Source organism: Geospiza fortis, unplaced genomic scaffold, assembly GCF_000277835.1.
Source record: "Geospiza fortis unplaced genomic scaffold, GeoFor_1.0 scaffold10, whole genome shotgun sequence".
In the NCBI taxonomy this organism is placed as follows: Eukaryota; Metazoa; Chordata; class Aves; order Passeriformes; family Thraupidae; genus Geospiza; species Geospiza fortis.
This window is the reverse complement of record NW_005054326.1, coordinates 2531899-2554518: the sequence shown is the minus strand read 5'-3', so window position 1 is coordinate 2554518 and position 22620 is coordinate 2531899. Positions and strand designations below refer to the sequence as shown.

At 42.7% G+C, this 22620-nt stretch overlaps 1 protein-coding gene across 1 annotated transcript in view; it reads right to left on the bottom strand.

Moving 5' to 3' along the window:
• ETV6 (ETS variant transcription factor 6) overlaps window positions 1–19521 on the bottom strand; it is a 93937-nt gene extending 74416 nt beyond the window's left edge. The window contains exons 1-2 of the mRNA XM_005421081.3: window positions 19468–19521; window positions 5715–5841 (exon numbers count right to left, since the gene is read on the bottom strand). Coding sequence (XP_005421138.1) covers window positions 5715–5841; window positions 19468–19521 — 181 coding nt within the window. The remainder of the gene's footprint in view (window positions 1–5714; window positions 5842–19467) is intronic.
• Between the last annotated feature and the right edge of the window lie 3099 nt (window positions 19522–22620).

Below are 22620 nucleotides of genomic sequence, written 5' to 3'. Positions count from 1 at the left end.
CTCAGCCACTAATTTGACATTCTGGCCACCTCTCCCAGTCCCTTTGTCATATGAAGCTTTTATTTTATTTTCCCTGTATGTGCGTCAGTCAGTTTTGTTCCACAAAGATCCTTCCAAAGCAAATATTTTCATTGCTTGCTGCTCTAAATGTGGCTTAGGGTAAAGGGCTTTTTTTCCCATCTCACTGCATACTTTCAGTTCAGTGCATTGAATATTCTAGTAACTAAACAACAATATGCTTAATGCTTCAAAGTGGCTTTCCAGCTGCTAGCCAAAATTGTAGAATAATTAACAGGTGCCAAAGGATTAATAAAAGGAGTAGCATAATTAATAGACACTATACAGAAAAAAATGAATCCCTGGCAATCCTGAGTGTTGTTGTTTCCTCCACCTTCTCTTAATTGTTTCCTGCATTCCTTTAATAAGAAAAAAAAAAAGAAAACTAGTGCCCTTAAAACACAAATGATACATATAAGCAACAATGCATGATCAGAAGAAAAACTGGCAACAAACTGCCTTCAGGTCTAATAAATGCCTTAGTTTAAAGAAACTGCCCAACTACCTGTCCAACTACCCTACTACTCATGTCCACACACAACTTTATTGCACTATTTGGTACAGCCAAGGTCACAAAGATGCCAAACCAATACAGAAGCACTGGACTAGTTCCCACCAAATCAAGAGTATCAAATAATAATACAAATGGCCATGCAGAAAGATCCCTATGAAACACTCACTAAAAACTTAAAGGCCTTTACCATAATCTTTGCAGAAAACTAAACAAATTTCCTTTCTGTCCTTAATGAGGGAAGTAGAACAGACCATAATTACACAGGACAGAGAGATACTAAAATAAAAAACTGATCTCACTAGGTGTATGCGACCAGGCCTGCATTCTATGAAGTTTATCCAAATCAGCTGTGACCTGGAACTTATCACACACTGGAAAACCAAAGACCAGAACCCAAGCCTACACTGGAAACCAAAAGCACTCAGATGATTTTACAAATAGGTTTTCAGCTTTCCCTACCACCACTACACCCCAAAGTGAGTGGAGTCAAGACAACACTGCAGTCCCAAAGTAAAATCCTCCCCTATGAGGTGGTGCATGTACTGTGACATCTCAAGTGTATCACTACACTCTGAACATCAGTGCAGACTGTTGGGGGTTCAGAAAAAAGGCAACAGCAAGAAAAATTAGTTGTTGCCAAGAAGAATTGCTTTGTGTGCACAGAAAAGTATCTGCAAAGTGACTTACTATGACAATGGGCTGCAGGCATATGAAGGATGCCAACACTAAGGAGAGAAGAGTAATTAGTTCAGAGGAACAAATGAACTTGTTTTTATGTTTGTATCAAGAAAAAACTCTGAAATCTTTGCCCATGAGATCACTCTCCCTAAACAAACACACACATGTTCCCAAGAGAAGATGCCCTTCAGAGATAAAAATCAAACAGTACAAATCAACATAAGCATGCAAGGGGGAATGATGTTGCACAGGACCAGAGCATGCAACAAATCCTTTCTCAGCACTGGGATTTCTTCTGTCTCTCTTTTTGAAGAGATTTTATATTGAAGGAAACAAAAGAAAACCATGAAGCCCGTAGCACACATTTACAGTTGCTGTTTCAGCAGGCAAACCACCTTATTTTAATCTTGTGTATTACAAAAAAGGAAAAAAAACCTTCTCTGTGGTAAAATGAAGTGTTTCCCCAGAAATAAGGGGTATGTAAATAGCTCCAGAGGACTTCCACCTATTTCTACATTTTTCATTATCACAATACCTGGGCAGTTTCTGTATTATTTTTCAAAGCATTTAAGAGTCTTTGCACTCATAGGGTTTTTTCATTTTACAGTGGGGGATCTAAAACAAAGTGTCCAAGATCCCAGAAGGTACCAAGAGCAGCACCTTGTGTGTGAGCTGAACTTGTTTCTCTTCAATCCTCAGTAAAAAATATCCATTTTCCAAACACTCCTTCTGATATTAGTGTAGTCCAATGGAGATCATATATGCTGCAAAAAGATCATGTATGTCTGCATGGCAGGCACACCAGGGACAAAGAACAACTGTTTTCTGATCACATACCTGAAGTGTAGGAAAGGATACTCCCCAGCTCCCCACAGGTATTTTGTTGACAATGCCCCCAGTTCTCTGTTCCTAGAGGATGTCGGGCAGACAAGTATGTTTAAAAGTATGGGTCAAAAGTCCCTTACAGAGAAATGCAGCACCAGAGAAAGGTATGTTTTATCCAGAAATGACTCTTACTATCCCAGAGATTTAAAGTTGAGACTGATTACACTGCATTTCTATACAATAGGCTAGCTGGGGAGAAAGCAGCTACTTAGAACAGGAAAGGCTGTGTGAAAAGGGGAAAGTGCCTTCACATCACCACCAGAAAAAGGTGTTTGTCCATATAATTTTATCTCTGTTGACCAAAGAGAAGGATGCTTGTAGCCAAGAGAGGTTCACATTCCACCCTTCCAAACTGCACTTCTTTTTCCAGTCTCTGGATGAAATCAGCACAGCCTACCTGAGGCTCATTTGCTCATTAAGCAGTGAGAAATAATTTATCACACCATAGGAAACTGCTTTACTTATTGTTCTGATACTTTTGCTTGGTGCTCTCAGAGTGATCTGGAACATCAGAAACAGTGAAATTTGTTATCAGAAGGCATAAAACTGCCTGAATCCAGAGAGTGCTCTACATGTTCCACGTGAAACATGTCTCTCAGTCTCTCTTTGGGTCACCTGCACCTATGGCACGGGCAGATGAAGATGTGTGGGGGTGGGACTGACCCCTGCCCTGGTGCTGCTGAACACCATCAGAATGTCCTGGAAACCAAAGGGGTGCAGGCCTGACAACCCATTGGCTGTGTGTGTGTGAGTGCAGGAATTTACCACATCTCCCTGCTCTACTGCAATGATGGAGGGCTGAAAGAAGTTGTTGTGCTCCACATAAACAACAAAAACAACTCTAGGGATGGAACATAATAAAAACTCAGACCTAGAAAATCCTTGGGCTTTGCAAATCTAAACCCAACCTTTACACACAGCCTGAACTAGAAATTAGTTACTTTGCCTGACTTCTGAGGCAGTTCGGATTTAAGATCAAAGCTGTACCTCAGACACATCTCTAAAAATAAACAAATAAACAAAAAATAAATGAGAGGAGTCCATGCAGGAACTGAAAAACCCTATATTAATACCTCTTAAAACCTCATGACACGAAATCCAAAAGGAACTGAGTGATTTCTATACACAGTATTAGCAAGACTATTGGAATATCATCTTCACTTCTGTTGTCTATACACTTTCAGATGGGTGTCTGAAGTGGCAGTCGGTTCACAGAGGTGATATAAACAGAATTTGAAATCTAAAAGCTTAACAGGAAGACTGATAGCCTTAAGAACCTCTCCTTCCTCTACAGTTTAGTCAAGAAGAGGTTAAGAAGTGACAATCTAAAAGCACCTATATCAGGAGGAGTCTTTTGACAATATTTAGCAGGAAAGGCGATAATGAGATCTAATAGTTGGAAACTGAAGCTGACTAATTCAAACTATAAATAGGACACTTAAAAAAAAGCAAATAAGGAGATAATTAAGCATGAAAAGAACATCTAGAGACCTTATATCCTCCTCATCACTTAAATTTTTTACATGAAGAGCAGAAATCTTTCTGCATATGTTATAACTCAGTTACTGGACCTAAACACAGCAGTTACTGCATGAAGTTTGGTAACAAAAGATATACCAGAGATTGTTTTAGAAATTCACAATGGCTGCTCCTGGCCTAGCTATGAAGCAATGAGTGGTTTTAACAGTGTTTGGGTGGTCTGTTGATTGACAACAATGCTTTGTGTCAATACTGACTGCACACTGAGCTACAAAATACTACACTGCCATTGACTACAATTAGTAAGGCTATGTAAATGTGTTCATGTTGTTTATGACCTCAGACACTAACTTTATGGAAGGCTATTTCACAGATATTTCATGATTAATCATCTGTGCTTTTACACTGCAACAAGTCAGACTGGTGTGGAAATACTAAAGGGAAAGAAGCCTTGCAAGTTTAAAAATGTGCCAACCAAAAGAACAGAAAAACCAAAACAAGAGCCAAGGTGAAAGGTTGGATCACATTCTAAAAATACTGTGAGAGAAGTCTTCACTGAGAGGAAGCTTCATAAATTCAACACTATCCAGCATGCTGGCTGGATGGGAAGGAAGCATGTACCACCACTGTCAGTATCAGGAGTCTCTGCCTCCCTGCCTTATGCATCTGCCAGTCACAGTGGGTAGGACAATAATAACTGGAAACCCAGCTGTGATCCTGGCTGTGGAGTGGACAGACAGTGGCTCCCACAGCAGAAGTAAACAGCAACAACTACTGCAATGAGGAAAAAACCCACAAGATCTGGGAATTAACAGCACCAGTATGGAAAAGAACTGCTGGAGAAAAACTCCTTCTGTGTTGGGGTTGTTTTGTGCTTACTTTGGGCAAAGCATAGAAATGCCCTGTGAGTGTGGCAGCCAAGTCCTCCCTGGGCCAGGGGAACAGCTGAGCAGCCACACACACGTGCAGCCAGGCCTGGGAGCTCATGGATGCTCAGGCACAGCCAGAAACACTGCAGCAGCAGCAGCTCCCATTGCCACCAGGAAGCACAGAAAACTGGGCCACACAGGACATGTGACACAGCATGGGAACGAGTGACCTTGGGGCAGAGTAACTCATGGCCAGCAAGGGAGCGAGCACAGGACTACAGAGATGCTTTAAACACAGTTTGCATCCAGAAAAGGAGTGTGTGTGGAAGAAAGTCGAAGACAGGAATGACAGTGTCTTGTGACAAACATGGACTTCCCCCTCTTCCCCTGGTAAAATCCCAAACCCGTTTGTCAGAGGGCAAAGCACAAAGTTTTGTTTGCTCCTGGCCCTCTTCTTCATTGTTGCTTAAGTACCCCAGGAATGTAACACCTGACAAAAGTTTACTTAAAACATCTTTATTTCCATCAGAACTGCTTCCCCTCCAAAAAGGAAAATTCCACTCTTCTTGTCCCTACCCTAATTCACCTCTCACTGGCCAACAGTCCTTGCCCTTTCCTATTTGTCAAACATTAAATCATCTCAGCAAGGAAGTACCTGGCTCTGATCTTGCCCTCAGCTCCAGTTTTTGTTCCAATGTCAGTGATATGTCCTTCCTCCTTTGCAGCATCCTTTTGTGCACAGCTAAGCTCACTCCTCCTTTCCCACTGCCCCTGGCAGCAATCATGCTCTACACTAGAGAGTATTTGAGACCCCTCAGAACCCGAAAATAGCCACAGCACAAATGCATTCCACTTGCCACAGCTGGTGAAACTCTGACCTTGTGCTGCAGAACGTAACTGAGCAATTCCAGTAAAGTGGAAGGAAACAGAGCACTTCCCATCAGAACAAACCCTCCATATTTGTCCCTGTCATGAAAAACAGGCCAAATGCTTGACAAGGAGTGCAGGAGATGGGAGGGGAGATTCAGCATACTGTATTTAAGAGTAATTTTCTTCAGTTAAAAACAACAGCCAGGAAGACCAAACCAGCTAGAGCTTATTAAAACAACAACAAAAAGAAGTATAAAGCCAGGGACTTCCCTGCTCTCTTCCATAAAACCAGAAGCAACTCCTCACCCTGCCCCACCCCCTCCTCAGCCCAAGAGCTTAAGCAGCCTGGTGCTGACACTCACGCAGGTGTGCTGGCAGTCTGACGGTGTCTTCCTCCATCCTGATGGCTTGAGGCACTGGGACATGTAGTGGTGACGAGGTGTAATTTGGTACCGGGCTCGCTGGAGGTGTGTACGAAATTCTTTCCTGCTGTTAAAAGAAAGTGGGGGGGGGAGGGAGAGAGAGGACAACGTGAACTTTGGAACAGAGGTATGAAACCATGGCAGAGGAGGTGGATGTGGGTGGAAGGAAGGAAGTGTGTGCCTGGTGATGTGCACTAGTGGTGCACCAGCTGCCCAGGGAGCCCCAGAGCACACACAGAACACTGGCCAGCGCTGCCCAGTGCTGAGGAGGGGCCAAGCACCTTTTAGGGTGGCAGGATTACTTTTCACGAGAGCCATGAAGTTTTCAAGGGCCTTCTCAGAAATTTGCCAAGGGAGGAACGGGGAAGTGACATGCAAGTGGGGAGACTCCGAGGGCTTTATGTCAGTGAAAATCTGACAGCAAGTCCATTATACATGCGTGAGTACCACTGAAGTGCCAAAACCACTTAATCTTATGTTAACAAATCAGTCATGATCTGAACAAGCTAAGTGTTTAGCACTATACCCCTTCCTACCATTTAAAAGACATTAATCAGTAACTTCTGTCATTGCTGCAGAAAAACACATCACCAAAGACTACTCTATTTACTATCAAGTAACGTAGTACTCTTGTTTTTGCTAAACTAGTTACTATTACCTTCTTTGAAGTAGTTTAACTTGCAACCAAGTACAGTCAAATAGAGTTAAAGAGCAACTTGTGAATGTTGTATTAGTTTCATAACTGTCACAATTAGGTTCTTACTTAGGAAAATGCCTGACGAGAAATCTAAGACTGAAACTTCACGTTATCTGAAGGGAAAATTCTTCCATATTCTAAGCCTCCAATCATAGTACAAAATAAACCCTTTGTAAATAAACACAGCCACAATTTTACAGGAACATAAAAAACTATTATTATATGCTTCCTGGAAGATAATGCATGTTATTCTCCAGAATACTGACACACCAGTGCAAGTATGGATTTACATCCCTGCACATACAGAAGCAGAAGGAGGTACTGTCATTTCTGAGCATTTCTAGGACAGTACAAGTGCAGCCTCTCACCCTGACCTTGATCTCCGGCAAACGGAAAAGACAAATTTGGTGCTGGACCAAGAGAAGGTAATTGCTTCCATGACAAACCACAGCATTATCACAGCCATGAGACAGGAAAATAGACTGAGGCTGATAGAGGCACCTGCAGAATGTAATGTAAGCACCCTTGCCACCAAAGGGAAGGGGACGTTTGCAAAAAACTCTGCAGGCACATTAGGTGATGTTGAAAATAAAGGGAACCCCTAGAAAGTCTTGCAGCCTCCGCTTCAAAGCAAGCCCAGTTCCATCTTTTGCAAAGTGCTGTTTGCTGCTCAGGAGCTCAGGTAGAGCCAGAGGTTTACCCTCAACATCAGGAGTCCCACCACAACACCCTATAACCACATGGCAGAGAAGACTGACAGCATGTGGAGAACACAGTATTACAGGTTTAGACAGAGTGAGAAGACAAGCCTGTTTCACTCCACCATCACTTTGTTATTTCTGCAAGGATGGCCCCAGTGTCTGTCAGCTCAGTACTTTTTAAAGAGAACTTGTTCAATCTTATGCTCCTGTCTCCCACAAACTCAGTTTCTTTCTTCTCATCACTGGCCAGGCAACAGCAACCCATTAGCTAGCATGAATTCAGTTTTGTGCAGTTACCAAACAGGGATGTTCACTGTGATACAATGAAGGACACACCTGTGGAGCTACAAGGCATTATTTGATTTTTCAGCTTCCCCAACTCCCTCCCTGACCCAAACTGGCTGACTCTGTGTTTCCTGTTGCAGAGGTGTGGCTCTCTGTGCCCATCTGCACCTCTGCCCCTGGTGCACAGCAGCCCTGGAGGGGAGGGAGACCCGGCACTTCCCAGCATTTCCTGCTGCCACCCACGGCGCAGATATCGAACCACACTGCAGCCGCTCACTTTGTTCATGGAGACATCCATAAAAAGAGGAACACTTCCGAAACACAGCCACACAGATACTGCCTCTGTTAATGGGCACTGGGAGACCCAAAGTCCTTTTCCTCCCTCCTGAAGAATGCAGGATACAGTCCAAGCTCAGGTCATACTGCATGCTCACTGAATCACCACTGCAAAGACAAAGTGGCTTCAAAGGGTCTCCTCACTACCCTAGAGCAGGTGGAAAATGGAATTAAATCCAGAACCCATCCATTTCCCTAAAGACCCAGGAGGTGCTGTATCAAACCAGGGCATTATGCTTCCAGTACGTGCTGCCTTTACTGATCAGTCTCCTAAATACCATAACTTGATTTATACCATGGCAGTTTCATTGAGGCTTACTGTTTTAAACAAATGCATTTGATTCATTGTTTCCTAGTATTCATAAGGACAAGACAGCCAAAACCAAACAAGATATGGAACTGCAGTTACTTTTCCCACACATCATGGATATCCTCAGTACTGTGTGAATTACTATTTGCAGAAGGCATTTTACAAGGCACCAAGGGGAGTTAGCTATCCAATTCCTATTAGTGCCTTTGAAATGCCCTCTCTTGCTAATCCTGCATTTTTCTGCCAGCACCTTTAGCCTAAATATCAAAGCAATTTACAGACATTAGGTAAGTCTTTCTTTTTATTAGACACACAGACAACCTGAGTTACAGCAAGAGCACAGCTCAAATGAGCTAAGTAATTTCAGAGTTAAGCTGTCTTGAAAAAGGACAGCATATGCCTCTCAAGGGCAATACATTTAACAATTGCATGCTGAAAGAGCTGCCCTGGACAGATTTCCAAAAGGTGTGGAATGGTAATGGCACAGGGAGGTCAAGACATGGGGCTTGTGGAAAAAATGAGCTTAATCCCTGTTTGCAGCATGGGGCAGTAACGTGGCTGGCAGCAGAGCTGCAAGCACCAGTCCAGTTCTACAACCTGGCCCTGCTCTGTGCTCAGCCACAGGCAGTGCTCAGCCTGCACAGTCCATGCACAAGGTCACAGGTGCTCCTCCAGGCTTCCTGAGGCTTTCTAGAGTCACGTTTCCAGGAGGTGCCTCTTGTGCTCACACCACTGAGAACGGACTGCATTAATCTCCACAGTTCCAGGACTGCCCAGTGCTTCTCTCTGTAGAATCCACCAAAAAAACCATGGCTGGTGTCTCATGCTTCTAAGGTTATGCAACCAGATACTCTGCCACTAGGAATTTTTCTGAAAGCATTTCCTAACGAGTCAAGTTTAATATTTTCCTTTGTATTAAGGCCAAGAATGGTAGGCTTGTTCAAGCCACAGCTTGGGAGGAAGGATAGGTAGTGCTGGTAGAACCTGCAGGAACCTTGCATGTTCCTGAGCAAACAGCCTTGCTGCAGCTTAATGTACTGGTAAAAGAAACTAAATCAATACACATTTGATGTGGTCCTGTGAGATTTTTGGTGATGAGTGCTAAGAAAGAGCTTGGTACTACCACATTCCTTATTCACCACCTGCCAGGGGACTCTATAAACATCTAAACCTACAAGAGACTGAATGCTCAGCCCCAAAGAATTACCAGCTAAGAAATTTCAAAACAGCAACTCCTGAGCATTTTGCCAGTAGCCACAAAGAGGTGACTAAAACAGATGGCACACTGCTTGCTGTCATCATTTTTGATCAGTTCCTTCAGCTCACAGGGAGTCAAGAAAGTTTCACCATGAAATTTCACGTTGCTTACAGTAAGTGAAGAGCTAAACTGAGTCAGTTTTTATGGAAAGCCCTCCCTGGGGTTTACTCTGGTGGCTGGCGCTCCAACAGGGCCACCTGGACAAGCAGCCAGGTCTGCTGAGAGTAGGACATGCTTTCACCTGCCCAACTGAGCAGAGACAGGCTGAAACACATGGCCAAAACTCAAGAGAATCTATGGGTTCTTTCTCTTTACTAAATATTCAGCTGCTGAGAATGCCACAGATGAAACCATCCTGTGTAAATCAAAAGCTACTGTGACTATGTAGTAGGCATGTATCTAACAGCTGACTGGACTCCCAAAGCCATCAAAGCACACACTCATTTCAGTGTGGAGAACTAGGGTACATCCTTTACTGATAAAAACTACCTGAACAGAATTTTCTCTGTCATGAACACAAATAATTCATATTGCTAAAATAAAAATATTAATAAAAAAATCAAACTATCAATATTAAATTTAAAAGAAGTATAACAGTTGAAGATGAGGCTGCAAATAAAAATAACTTCAGGATTTTGATATAATTGCACCCTTCTAAACTGCAAAGCAACAGCCTTGCAATCTGATAGTCCTTTTGTCCCTTTACTAAATTCACTCATATGGCAGGCACAAGGAATATACATGTTTTTGAAGAAAGGAAAATAAAATATGTAAGAAAGTTTGCTAAGCAAGCTCTTATGTTGTCCCAATGACATGATTATTGCAGTAGTTGGATAGATGGCATAGTAAAACTACTTTTTTTAATTGATAAAGCACAGAAATGCAATACCTATGCAGCAGTTTTCAGGAAACCAAAACAGGCAATGTGGTCTGCAAATACCTTGTGCTGGACAGAAAAGGCAGCTGACCTTAATCACTGAATAAAAGCTTTCTCCTATACTGCACATAATGATACCACACAGGGAGAAAGGAATTGAGAGTGAAAGCTGACACACATTTGTGTCCCAGGGTGCTGTGTACCTGTGCCATGAAATGAAAAGCCAGGCCAAGGGACCAGGAGCCAGGGGGAGCCTGGGAGGGTCTGGTTTTCCTACTGTGGATCCTCACAGGAGTAGGTGGCTCAAGCAAAGCAGAGGGGGGAAAAGGGGCCTTAAAGATAAGGGTGGTTGGGGGGAAATGATGGGTTTGCAGGAAAAATTCAGAAGGTCCTGAACATCTGGGCACCCAGCAGGACAATGATAGCAAACCAGTCACAGAGCAGCACAGGGAAAAACAGCCAGAGAGTCAAGTAAATCAATCCTTAGGGAAGCAAGTGAAGAGAAGGGGAAAGGGAAGGAAGATAGATGCACTGTTCACCAGTGGTTTGTATGCAGTACCACAGCTGGACATGAAAGTCCAGAAGACCACTGTGAGATGAGTTACATGGTCTAACTTAGGGAGCAGGAAGGAATCAGAGCCTCTAATGGACTGAATAGCACATTTGGGGACTTTGGTCAATGTTATAGTTTGCAAACTCCAACTTCTGCCAGGGACAAAGGCTCGGACCCCAGAATAAGCCAACTCGAGCTCTGCAGTAACGGGATGAATTCAATTCTCCCCTCCCCTCCCCCAGCTGCTGTCGTCTTCTTAATTTCCATGGCAGACATCTCCTAATTTTGATCCCATTAATATAGCAATTCACGTCAAATCTATAGCAGCATAATCAGCACACCATCAGTAATTAGAGAAATTAAAACAAACACAGTTCTCTGGAATGGACCTTATGCAAAGCAGCACTGGGAAAGATTAACATCTCGTTTCCTGGGCAGAAAGCAGAGATTGTGTCAGTAACCTCAGCAATTTTGTGAAGTTCAGCTCCTCCCTGACTCCTCCTTCCAGCCTGTCCTCCCTGCACAGGGGCAGGTGATGACTCTCCTCTCATGCCTCAATCCTTCCTCAAGCAAATAAAAAACACACACAGTGGTGCAATGGTTCATCACAAAGGGAAGGGGAAAAGAGACACTGGGGAAGTTCATGCTTCTCCCATAGTGACTACAGCCACTGTCCTAATTAAATTAAAATCGTACAGACAGCAATACCAATGCACTTGAGTGCTATGAAAAGGCAGCTTGAGGAGGTCAATGCTGTCTTTGAAAATGCCATGATACAGCTGCATTATTGTACAAACACTCCAAAATATTTCAAATCAGCAAGTATCAAAGCAGCAAAAAACTAGCTTAACCACATGCTTAAAAAGTATTTTTTGCTGCTAATAGAGAATAGAGAATAGAACAGGCTATGTGAAGACAGTATCAGGTAAAACTAGAAGATAAAAATGACGTAAAAAGCTTAGTGCAGTTCATCAAAGGAGCAATCATTTATATGTATAATAAAGAATTTTATCTGTAGATATCCCAGCTAAGCAGGAGAAAATACACAAGAGGCAGATTCTGGTTCAGAATTTGGAAGCAGAATCATCACAGTCCAAACAGGGGTAAAGCCTTATCTATGCACCCACCCTCCTGCAGCAAGGCTCCAAGAAGAGGTAGCAAAGCTGGGACTTGGCCCCCCCCAACCTACTAGGCAAGAAGGCAGAAGTCAAACATGGATTCAGCTGCCTGACATTAGAAACTACCTGCTCCCAGCCCTTTTCAACACGCAACTCCAAAATTTGCATCCTGAGGTTGTCACTGCAAAGCTCCTCTGAAGAACTTGCTACTGACCTGTGTTTAAGCAGGCATGGAAAAAGCTGGGCCACTACTGCAACCCACAGGGTCCCTTTGGCATCTATACCATGAACTGTTGGTACACTCACCCCACACAAAGCACCACAGAAGGCTCAAGAGAGACAGTTAATTGTATAGCCAGGGAAAAAAAATCCCACATGAGGCTTTGAAGTACTGTGGCCAGTGAGTAAGCAGCAGGGAAGCAGGGAAGGCAACAGCAAGGAACTTTCCAGGCTTAGCTGCATGTCAGAGATATTTCACTGCACTTTTTGTGTTCTCTTTTCTAAAAGAGGCAGGGCTGGGAAGCCTCATCTCTGTCACATACGGTGGTTGTACAAGCCTGCCTGTGTGCGTGGGAATGAACACCCTGCACACTCTTGCTGCTGTCATGTGCTCATTTCAGGGCAAGGCTCCTGCAGGCCATGAAACTGAGATGGGAAGACTAAGGGGAAACATGGTGTACAGGGAGCTGCCCTCTCATGAGTTATGGGAAAGCTCCTCTTCTGCATCTCAGGGCTGGCATGGCACAAGTGTTTTTACTTGGTTGCATTACTGAGCTGTCAAAGTTGCAATGTTACTGTGCATTCAAACACATATCCAAGGACAATCAGCATTTCTGATCTTCCTACCATGGCTGAGCATTGCCTTCTGAACATTTCTACTGAAGCTACAGTTACTGTGAACAGGGTCCCTCACAAAAGAGGATATCAAATATTTACATAGCACAAATCACAGGTCAGAACTGTCACACAGACAAGGTCAACTTATTCACTGTCCTGGGATATCTAATTGCCCATCAGTTAAGTAGTGAAAAAATCATGGGAGAGTAATCCACATAAAAGTCACAGCTTCTTGTAACCCTCAGTCACTGATGGAAACAGAATTCCTGTAGAGCTGCAAAGTCCTGAAATACACATTTTGGAAATACCACTTACAAATATAAGAAATTGCCCTTCTTGGTCCAAATATACAGCTGGATCCTGCTCCCATCTGTACCTGCAAAATTCTTCAGTGAATTTGATTTATTTATTTATTTTTAAACAGTGTTTCTTGTCCAGATTTACACTGGTGGAAGTAAAATCCACATATGTGCCTCAGTCTCTCTGTAACTTAAGCTTACTAATATTGGCATACACAGCACCCCTGCATTCCCACCACAGCATTTCTCCACACTTCAGACTTCTGGCAGACTTTCCATGAAGAAGGACAAGCCAAATGTCCAGAGAAACCTGGGAGTGCCACGCCAAGGTCTAATGCTACACCTTACAGTTTGTAATCCTGAAGATTCAAGTAGTGCCACAGTAACCCAGCACACACAGCATGGCAGGGAAGTGTGCCACATCCCCTTGTTCCAAAACACCTCTAAGTAGGTAAAAACAATTTTCCAGAGAGAATCTAGGCCAGTCTGGGAATAGGACAGCTATAATAAGGGCTGCTGGTGAAAAAAAATGGGCATATCTACTTGAGTAAAACTAAACAGAATCCTCAACAAGAGAAGACAGCCAAATAAAATACCCATTCTCAAAGACTGTCCTAGTAAGCTAGTCCAGAAACAAGGGATCATGGATGATTGCCACTATAAAATATCACAAAGATTCAGATTATTCAACTCCCAACACAATAAATGCAGAGGGAGTTCCTAGAAAGGGCCATACACTCACTGACCTTGACTACTGTATAGAAACTGCAAATGGAAGAAACATCAAATTACAATCTTCCTCTCCCCCTATTCTTTCACCTACTCACTTCAATGTGAGCAACATTAAGATCAGTGTGACTAGAAAAGGAAGCTCTAGCTGACAAAGGAGAGTATATAAAAAACAGCTGGTAGGATTTCAGAATATTAGAATAGAATACTGCATCCTGCACATTTGCAGGCTCTTCATTCTGCATCATACACACACAAACCCTTACGTGTGCAAGACAGGCAAGTTTTAGAAGAGTCAAACAACCCAGCTTGCAAGGAAGGAATAAAGGAACTACTGAGATGGACAGAAGAAAGGACAAATACAGCCCAACATCCAAAAGGAAATACAAAAAGAGGGAAGAGAAGGTAATCTGGAAGACATATTGCAGAAGGATAAGCTAGTAAGAAACTGTGATCAAAACATAACAATGCTTTGGGAGACCACTGAAAGAAGCCGAGTTACATAAAGAGAAACAAAATCTGCAGCAGGTCAGCCTGTAAAAAAATGGACTTTTTTTTTTAAACAAGGTATTTAGCAGCTTTTGTAAGGTCTCTCCAGTCAGCAGTCTAATAGTATGAGAATGCAAAATAGAAGAAACTGAACTTTTTGCTGATCATCAGACCAAAATACTACTTAGAAAAAGAAAACAAACCAGCTGGGGGATAGCATGAGGCACAGTAAAATCTTTTATTTCCTATAAAACATGGTCCTTTCAGCACAGGACCATCAGGATTGGCAGCACTTTAAGGGGAGTTTTTAATCATATTTGTACAGAAACAGCTGGTCATGGTACTGCATATGTGATCCAAAAGAATAGATGTGCTTTCATATGTGTTTGAAGAGAAGCTGAAGCTCCTGAGCAAGACATCTAAAACCTTTAAGAAGTGGTAGATGACAGGCAAAGAGCAGAGCCTGAATTCAACAATATGGTCTGTATTCCTTGGACAATGACAGGGTCAAGTGATGGCTCTTTATTAAATGCTTTCTCTTCCATTAATGCTGCACACTGTAATGATTTGACCATTGCTATTAACAAATCTGCCATGTCCCTGCCTGGAGCTAATAAGTAATTAACTAAGCAGGTGAATATTCTGTTGCGTAAGGAGAGCTATTAGCAATCCTTTCCCAATTGCTCTGAAAACAAGAGATGCCTTCCAGGTATGACCCGTCCATGTGACAGGGTACACCCCACACAGACCTTATTCCTTCACTCTGGAAATTCCAGGGGCACTCCCAGCACTCGGCAGAGGAACAAGAAGTGGATCACCTCCTGTACAGGGGTGCTGCACAGGGCTGGGTGGCAGATGCCAGGATAAAACAAGCTCCACAGAAGAGGTTTGGAGAGAAACAGTGAGGACACAAGTTGGCCTGTTCCCAGACCTGCTGTGACTCTCCAAAACAACTTGTGGCACTACCACAGCCCTCACTGCCTTGGTTGTGCCAACAGGAGAATGGGATAAATGCTGAGGCCCACAGGTGTGTCAAGTCCTGTGACAAATGTCAGTTTAGCTGCTTCCCTTCTGCCATAGCTTTTCCTGTTCATTAAGTTCCCCAATTGTTTTAATTGCTCCTTTCAACCTCTGCATCACTTTTTGTTCTTCCTCAAATTATTATTTTGTTTTAGCTCATAATCCTGAAGCATTGGTTATGATGTTGTTCCTGGCAGAAGAGAAGTGCTGAAGTTTTCACTCTGGTTATCTTTGGCTCGTTTTCACAACCAAGCATTGCTGGTTCACCTCTGAATGGACACTGCAGTGAGAGCCACTCCACCCTCACCATAAGACTGCCTCTGACCTGCAAATATTGCCTCACTACAGAAGTGAGAAGCTTGGGAACTAAGCCAGCTGAAATAGAGTAAACTTCAGACTTATTTAAAAAAGAGAGTAAAGTACAAGTCTTAAGCCCATTTTAACTCAATCTGAAGGCTTCTTCATGGTCCTTATTACTACACTATTTAAATATGTCCTGTAATACCTTTAGCACTTTCTTGCAATGAAGGGAAGTGTTATTACACTCACCTTTACAAGTGGAGGGACCAAAACACAAGCAGATTAGGTAGCCTTTTAGGGTACAGAGGCTGAGGAAAAACCTACTTTGACACCTCAGAAAACAATATGTTCTCCCAAGAACTCTATTTGGCTGTGAACCTCACTGTTAGGACTTGACATTTATACAGTGACAGCACTCAGAAGCAAACAAACACAGCACCATTGCCCAAAATATTCCAGAAATAGTGAGCAGAGGACAGCCCTGATGAGCTCAAAGCCAAAATACTCAAGATAGTGAAGCACCACAGGAAGGGCCTGTTTGAATCCTAGTTTAGGAACAGAGGTGCAGGAAGAAGCAGCAAGTTACCTAAATCCCAGTTCAACACTCTACCCACACGACCATGGTTCTGGGGTTATGCTGCTGCTCTAAAACAGAAGGATGAACTACAAGAGAAATAAAATGACATGGACAACTTGCAAAAGCTCTCAGAATGCATTTCATTTTGCATTTTAGCATTGATTTTAAACACCCTCCTCGTGGGAGAGAACTTCTGATTTCTAGCGCTCCTCCTTGTCAACGCATTGACTGAAATCTCTCAGCTCACAAGCAGCAGCAGAGATGGCCTAAATCAGAAGGAGCTTCAAAGCTGTTCCAGAAACACATCCCTCTGCCACAAGAATCAGGACAGAGGCACTCCAACCCTTCCCACGGTTATGCAACGGCACAGATCCATTTGGGAAGGCAGGTTTCCTCACCCATCCCAACTCACAGCTACACAATCTTAAATACCAGCACAGCTCTCTCCTCTACAAGCAAAGCAAAACAGGGGGACATCAATCACCCCCAGTTAATCAAGCAGGGTGTGTTTAACACCAGAGCTGAGCTGTGAGACTGTCAGAGGAAATGGGGGAAGGAAAAAAAAAAACAAATCTGCTTACAAGAACCATGATCAAATGCTTCTTCTGTTCCTACAGCCAAGAAGGTGACTGAGACAATATTCCCAGCATCTGAGGGAATGTTCCTTCCAGTGCCCATCCCCACAGTCCACCTCACACACAGCAACAGCTGAAGTTTTCATTAGGAGAAAATTAACCCTTTTTTTTTTAAGCTGGCAACAAAGACATAAGACTTTTCCTGGCATTTCTCCTGTTTATACAGGACCTGCCAAACCGGTTGTGTGATTTTTATACTGCTTTCTTTTCCACAAAGTCCTTCGAAAGGCAGAATAACAGAAAGCAACTAAGGAAAAAGTTTGGTTATATTGGTCCAAAGATCAACCCTTGGTAACACAGCTGAAAAATCAAAAATTAACCAGAATCCTCCTAAATTTATTTGGACTATCTGAAGACCATAGTTGTTTACATTTATTATTAAAACTGTGTTGAAGCAGAACAGCTGTTTTGAATAGTGGAAGGCAGTCCCATTTAAAATTGTTTAACAGCTAAAGAGATAAGTTACATGGCAGATTAAATGGGCAACTGAGTAGTTTGAAAAAATAAACTGACAAATAAAATGAGACACAGAGTAGTCAAATGAACTGCTCAAGGTAAGCTGAGGCAGAGATCAGGTCTTCTGAGCAACCAGATGGTTTCCTGCATATTCAGTCTGTCACTCTACATTGCACATGTCTAATTCCCAACCAGTGCTGGGATATGGATGCCAGAACTCCAACAGCAAACAGTTCTGAACCCCAGAAACTGATGCCACTTTATCCTCCTGTAAGGCAGTAGGCAAAAAATTGTTCATCATTGCCTGGCTCTAAGTGTGCTGCCAGAGGTCTGAAGACCAGAAGTGGTAACAAATGTTAGTAAACATTTCCCTCAATACATGCAATCTGGCTAAAATCAAAATGTTACACCAAAAATAGCCTTTTCAATTGCTACATAGGGTTTTTTTAAACATTGATGATTGTTGTTTTGGTTTGGTTTTTTTCAGAATAACAATCTTGAGCGCAGCAGTACTCAAGAGTACACTTTCCACTTGGCCTTTGATTCAGAAGAAATTTCTGGTTTGATATTAATTTTGCTGTCCACTTGCACAATCCTGAAGCAAAATTCAAAGTAAAATGCAAGTTTAGCTTTCTGTTTGGAGCGCTCTTGCCCTGCTCTAATGTCAAAATATACCCTCAGAACAACAACAACAACAAAAAAACCATAGACATTAAAAAAATTAAAAGAAGAAAAGAAAGAAATAAATCAGTGGAGTGTAGCAAAGCAGGCATGTCCTGTGATGGCTCATGAAGCACAGCTTCCCCCAGAGCAGCGAGGGCTGCGCTCCCCGGCCCCGCCTGAACTGCCACGGCAAACACGCATTTTCACTGGGCTGCACAATAAAGGATGAGATAAACCCCTGAGCAAATAAACGGGCAAAGTTCGAGCCTCCAGCTGCTCCTCACGGGTAACTCTGAGCTGACACACCTGCTGCTCTGGCAGCCACTTTAGCTCCCTAAGGCTTGGGCTTTGCAGGGCTGGGTGATGTGCTTACACAGGATCTGCCTGTCAGCCAGAGAGATCCCCAAGTGATTTACAAACAATTTATGAGGGATATACAATCTCACTGCACAGCAAGTGAATGGGCACCACTCCTTACACACCTGCAACCAAAGAAAAAAAAAAGGAAAAAAATCAGAAAGCTGCTGAGAGTCTTAAAATCATCTTAAATGAGAATAACCTCCTGACACTGGCAAGCCCCACAGAAACACCACCCCCAATGTCTGCAAACTGCCTGAGTGTCCAGCTCCCTCAGTGGCCACCACAGAGGAATTCAACAGTAATATCTGCACTCATAACCACACAGCAGTGCAAAAAAGGATCCCTCAAAACAGACTGGATGCTTATAAATCATGTGCATCAGACTTCATAGGCATAGTGAGGCCATCCCACAGACTCCTCCTGTACAGCCTGCATCCTTGAGCTGCTTTCAGGCTCACACAGATGGACATCCCACTGATGGCAAGTGTGATTCTTCACACCAGGAGAATCCAATCAGAATTAGACACTGGGCACATGATGGGATGATATCCATGCAGCAAAATGCAGTCATCATGCAGTCAACTATAGACCACTCTGTTTGCTTCCTGCCTTCAATCCAGTGCTAAAATTACATAACTTTGTGAGCCACAACAAAAAATACAATGTATTTTTAAATTTATTTAGTTTCTCCTCCTCCTATCCTCATCCAAACTGGAATCATAGTACAATGATCCAAGGTTCCAGAGTGGAAATACTAAAGCTACTAATACGTTTAAAAGCAGAGTAAGCCTGGTTTGGATGGAAACCTAAAACTTTTTACAGGCTTAACTGATGTAGGTGAAACAGTGGACAGTCTCTCAAGCAGTGCTCTTCTATCTTTCAACACATGTACGCTATAGATGCATGTTACTGCATATCTCTCTTTCAACTTTAATCCTAATGCCAAAAATTATAGTATTAATCAGAAACCTGTGCTGAAACTCACATCAACCTGCACGTATGCAAAAATAAAAGCAAGATCTTAATATTCGATGTTGCATGAACTAAGGTGAAAAAACCCCTGTGAGCAAGCATGTACATTCCTACTGACAAGAACTGGAGGTTTTGCTGAGCACTGGAAATTGCAAACATGGAAAACAGAGATACTAGAATTTTTAGGGAGCAGAACTACCTGCTCCTATTACTTGCAATACCTGGCTGGTGACATAGTCCGTGATACCTTGCAGCATGGTAATACCCCTGGCCATAGCTAAGCCTGTAATTACAAAACAGATGGGGGGGAAAAAAAAACCAAAAAAACCACAAAAACACCCCAAAACCCCCAAAACACCAATCCTGTTGGGAGATGCACATACCACCCTTGGCACATCAGAAATTATTATCAGATGTACCCAGAGCTCCCAGTTTGGAGACAGAATGAGGAATCCTGTTACTAAGAGACAGGTGGATGTTCAGGGGCACAAATTCTCTAGTGCATGGGAAAAAAGAAAAATGGGAAACAATGCTATCTCACAGATACAGCAGAGAACATGAAAAAGAATCAGATCTCACTGCTGAGGAAAGGAAACACAGGACACCCATGAGAACAAGTGAGAGGAAACACCACAAGTCCCCTTGTCTGTAGAAGCAGCAAAGAGTCTTGCCTTCAAGAGCTGTGAATGTCAGAAGAAGCATAAACATCTTGTTTTTGTTGAAGGTGGTGGGGCTTCTTCCACCCCACCTTCCCCCCCATCGTGGAAATACAAATACTAAGGGCAAGAGCTATGCAGACTTCAGAAAAAACTGCAAATCCAAATACCTCTGCAAGCCCTAAAGAACAGTCCTAGAGATGAGAGGGAGAGATGGAGTTTTCACTATCCAGAATATAGGTGCTATTAACACAATGAAGGCAGGGGTTTTTTCCTAAAAGAAAATAATTTTATTCCACCCTCACACCCCAGCAACTTTAATCCTTTTGATTAAAGCAAAATTGCAAGATTTCTTTTGGTCAGCCAACACCAGTGCATCTAAAAAATTACTTAGATAAAGCCACCTCCATTCCTTACAGAGATGCAACTCAACACTAATCTTGTTATAAAACTCACTGCTATGCAAGGGGCCATCTAGAAGCTCCTCTGTCCTGTATTAATTTGAACCAATTTATCTCAATACTCATGAGAGCAGACATCGCACCAAACATACAGCATGGCATTGATCTCAGGAGTGGTGTATCAGCCCAGCACCACCCAAAATGGTCATTCTGAAGTCACTGTTGGCTAGTAAATAGTACACCTGTGTTAGTAAATGGGAGTCAGTTGTAATGGCATCCTTTGAATGCACCCTGGACCACAAATTCCCATCCAGCCAAAGCCCTGGGTTTAATGAACAACTGCAGGGATTTAACTCGTGTTCCTTACTGCCCTGTCACCAGGAGCTACAATCCAAAAGCATATTAGGCAAAAGGGAATGCATGAGTGCTCTTTACCTGCCCCAGAGCAAAGTCCAGGAGCCACCTGAAGCCATTGGGGCTCAAACCTAGGCAAAAGTGACCCTCAGGTTAAGCAGAGACATTTGATTAGCTACACACAGCTGCTGAGTTAATGGAGCTGGGATGGCTTACACTCTACTGTTTTCCTAACTGGAGCTTTGGAAACAAGGAGTTTCAACCACTTCAGCTCAAGAAGAAAGCAGCACTCTAGTGGAGGTAAGGATGGGTATGCAAACAGGAAGGGGAGTAGTGGGGAAACTGGAGTTACCAGGTGTATTGACAGAGCAGCGAGGACAAATCTTTAGTGGTCAGTCTCTCAAGGTGTTTGGTTTTTTCTCACTACCTACTAAATGATGCTACTTAAGGTATGCAATCTAGACCACTATTCAAAAACAACCAAAAACCCCACACCACACTTCCCTACTCCAAAAAATCTAGCACAGGTGATATAATCTGTGTTTTCATATATTATGCGCACATTTGACATATCTATGTTCCCCGTATCCACAAATTATTCAACTTCTGCCAGCCAATTTGTACAGCAATGAGGATAATCCCAAGTGCAAGTTCCTTGACACAGATTTACAGGGCAATTGTATCATTAAAGAACATTACTATCCACACAACTATCTTTTTCTTTACCTATAAATTTCAGACATTTGTTTCAGAGAAAAAGGGAAGAACAAACAAAAAAAGCTTTACTCACTTACACAAACACTAAATCTAGGCCAAGAGTAAATCCTCAGCATCCAGAGACAGGATTAATTTCTAAACATAAAACAGTACTTGCCCATGCTAACTATCACTGAGCCATCCCAGTATAGATAGCAAAAGCCTAAATAAGCTTTGATGGCTGAGAAGCAGGACCTGACTGAACCTTGAGACCTGACTAGAAAAGGCCCCATGGATCCTCTCTGCACTGGAGGTTATGATTCTCTGATGCATCTATACAATCTTTGGCCAAAACGCCAACTCTGTCTTCAGAAAACTTCAGGTCTATATATAAAAAAAATTCATACCTGATTATTTCATGTGATACATGAGCACATCAAGGATGACTGTACAAACTGTAGATGTCACGTGCTGTTTCATTGCCTTTGTTCAGCTAGACTGCAGCAATATAATTCTTTATTCAAAGACCTTGGAAGCCAAGAGGGGAAATCTTACAGGAAAAAAAAAAACCCAACCAAACAAACCAGAAGTTATTTCTTCAGTTAAATTTTAATTGCACTGAAGCAAGATTTCCTTCACCGCTGTAAATCCCCAAAGTCTACCTGAACCTTGACCTCATTTTCTTCAAGTTTCATGCAAAAAAACAGGCTTTCAGACAACTTGGACTCTTCTTAATGTCCTTACCACGGGAATGGCTGTTCACACTTCTCTTCATGGCTGCTGAAGTGTGCCTCATGTCACCCATGTTAAGATTTCAGGTGGGGAATTAGCAGCAGGGACAGATAGATTCTCAAGAAGTGAAAGATGCTGCTCTCATGATGACATGATAATGAAAAGTCACAGGAGAAATTTCCTGCCTCTCTCAACTATGTCAAAACAGAATTTTATCAAGTACAAATCCTGTCCAAAGTTTCTCCTCCATGGCTCTCTGGAGGTAATATTACAACATCTTTCCTTTTAAACCAGTGTCAGCTGCTTCTGTCAAACCGCAAACATTTGATCATGGAGTCCTTAATAAATGTTCAGCATCAGGCAATTTGGGAGGCAACTAAACCATGGCACAAGAGAATGATTCCAGCACTGAAGGAAAAGCCTGCTGTTACATGACAGGTCACAGCTACCTGCCTTTGGACAGAGTTGAGAGAGAACCAGCCTGTCTCTCCCTAGGGTCATTCCACTAACGCCCGTGCTCCTTGCTCAATCCTGC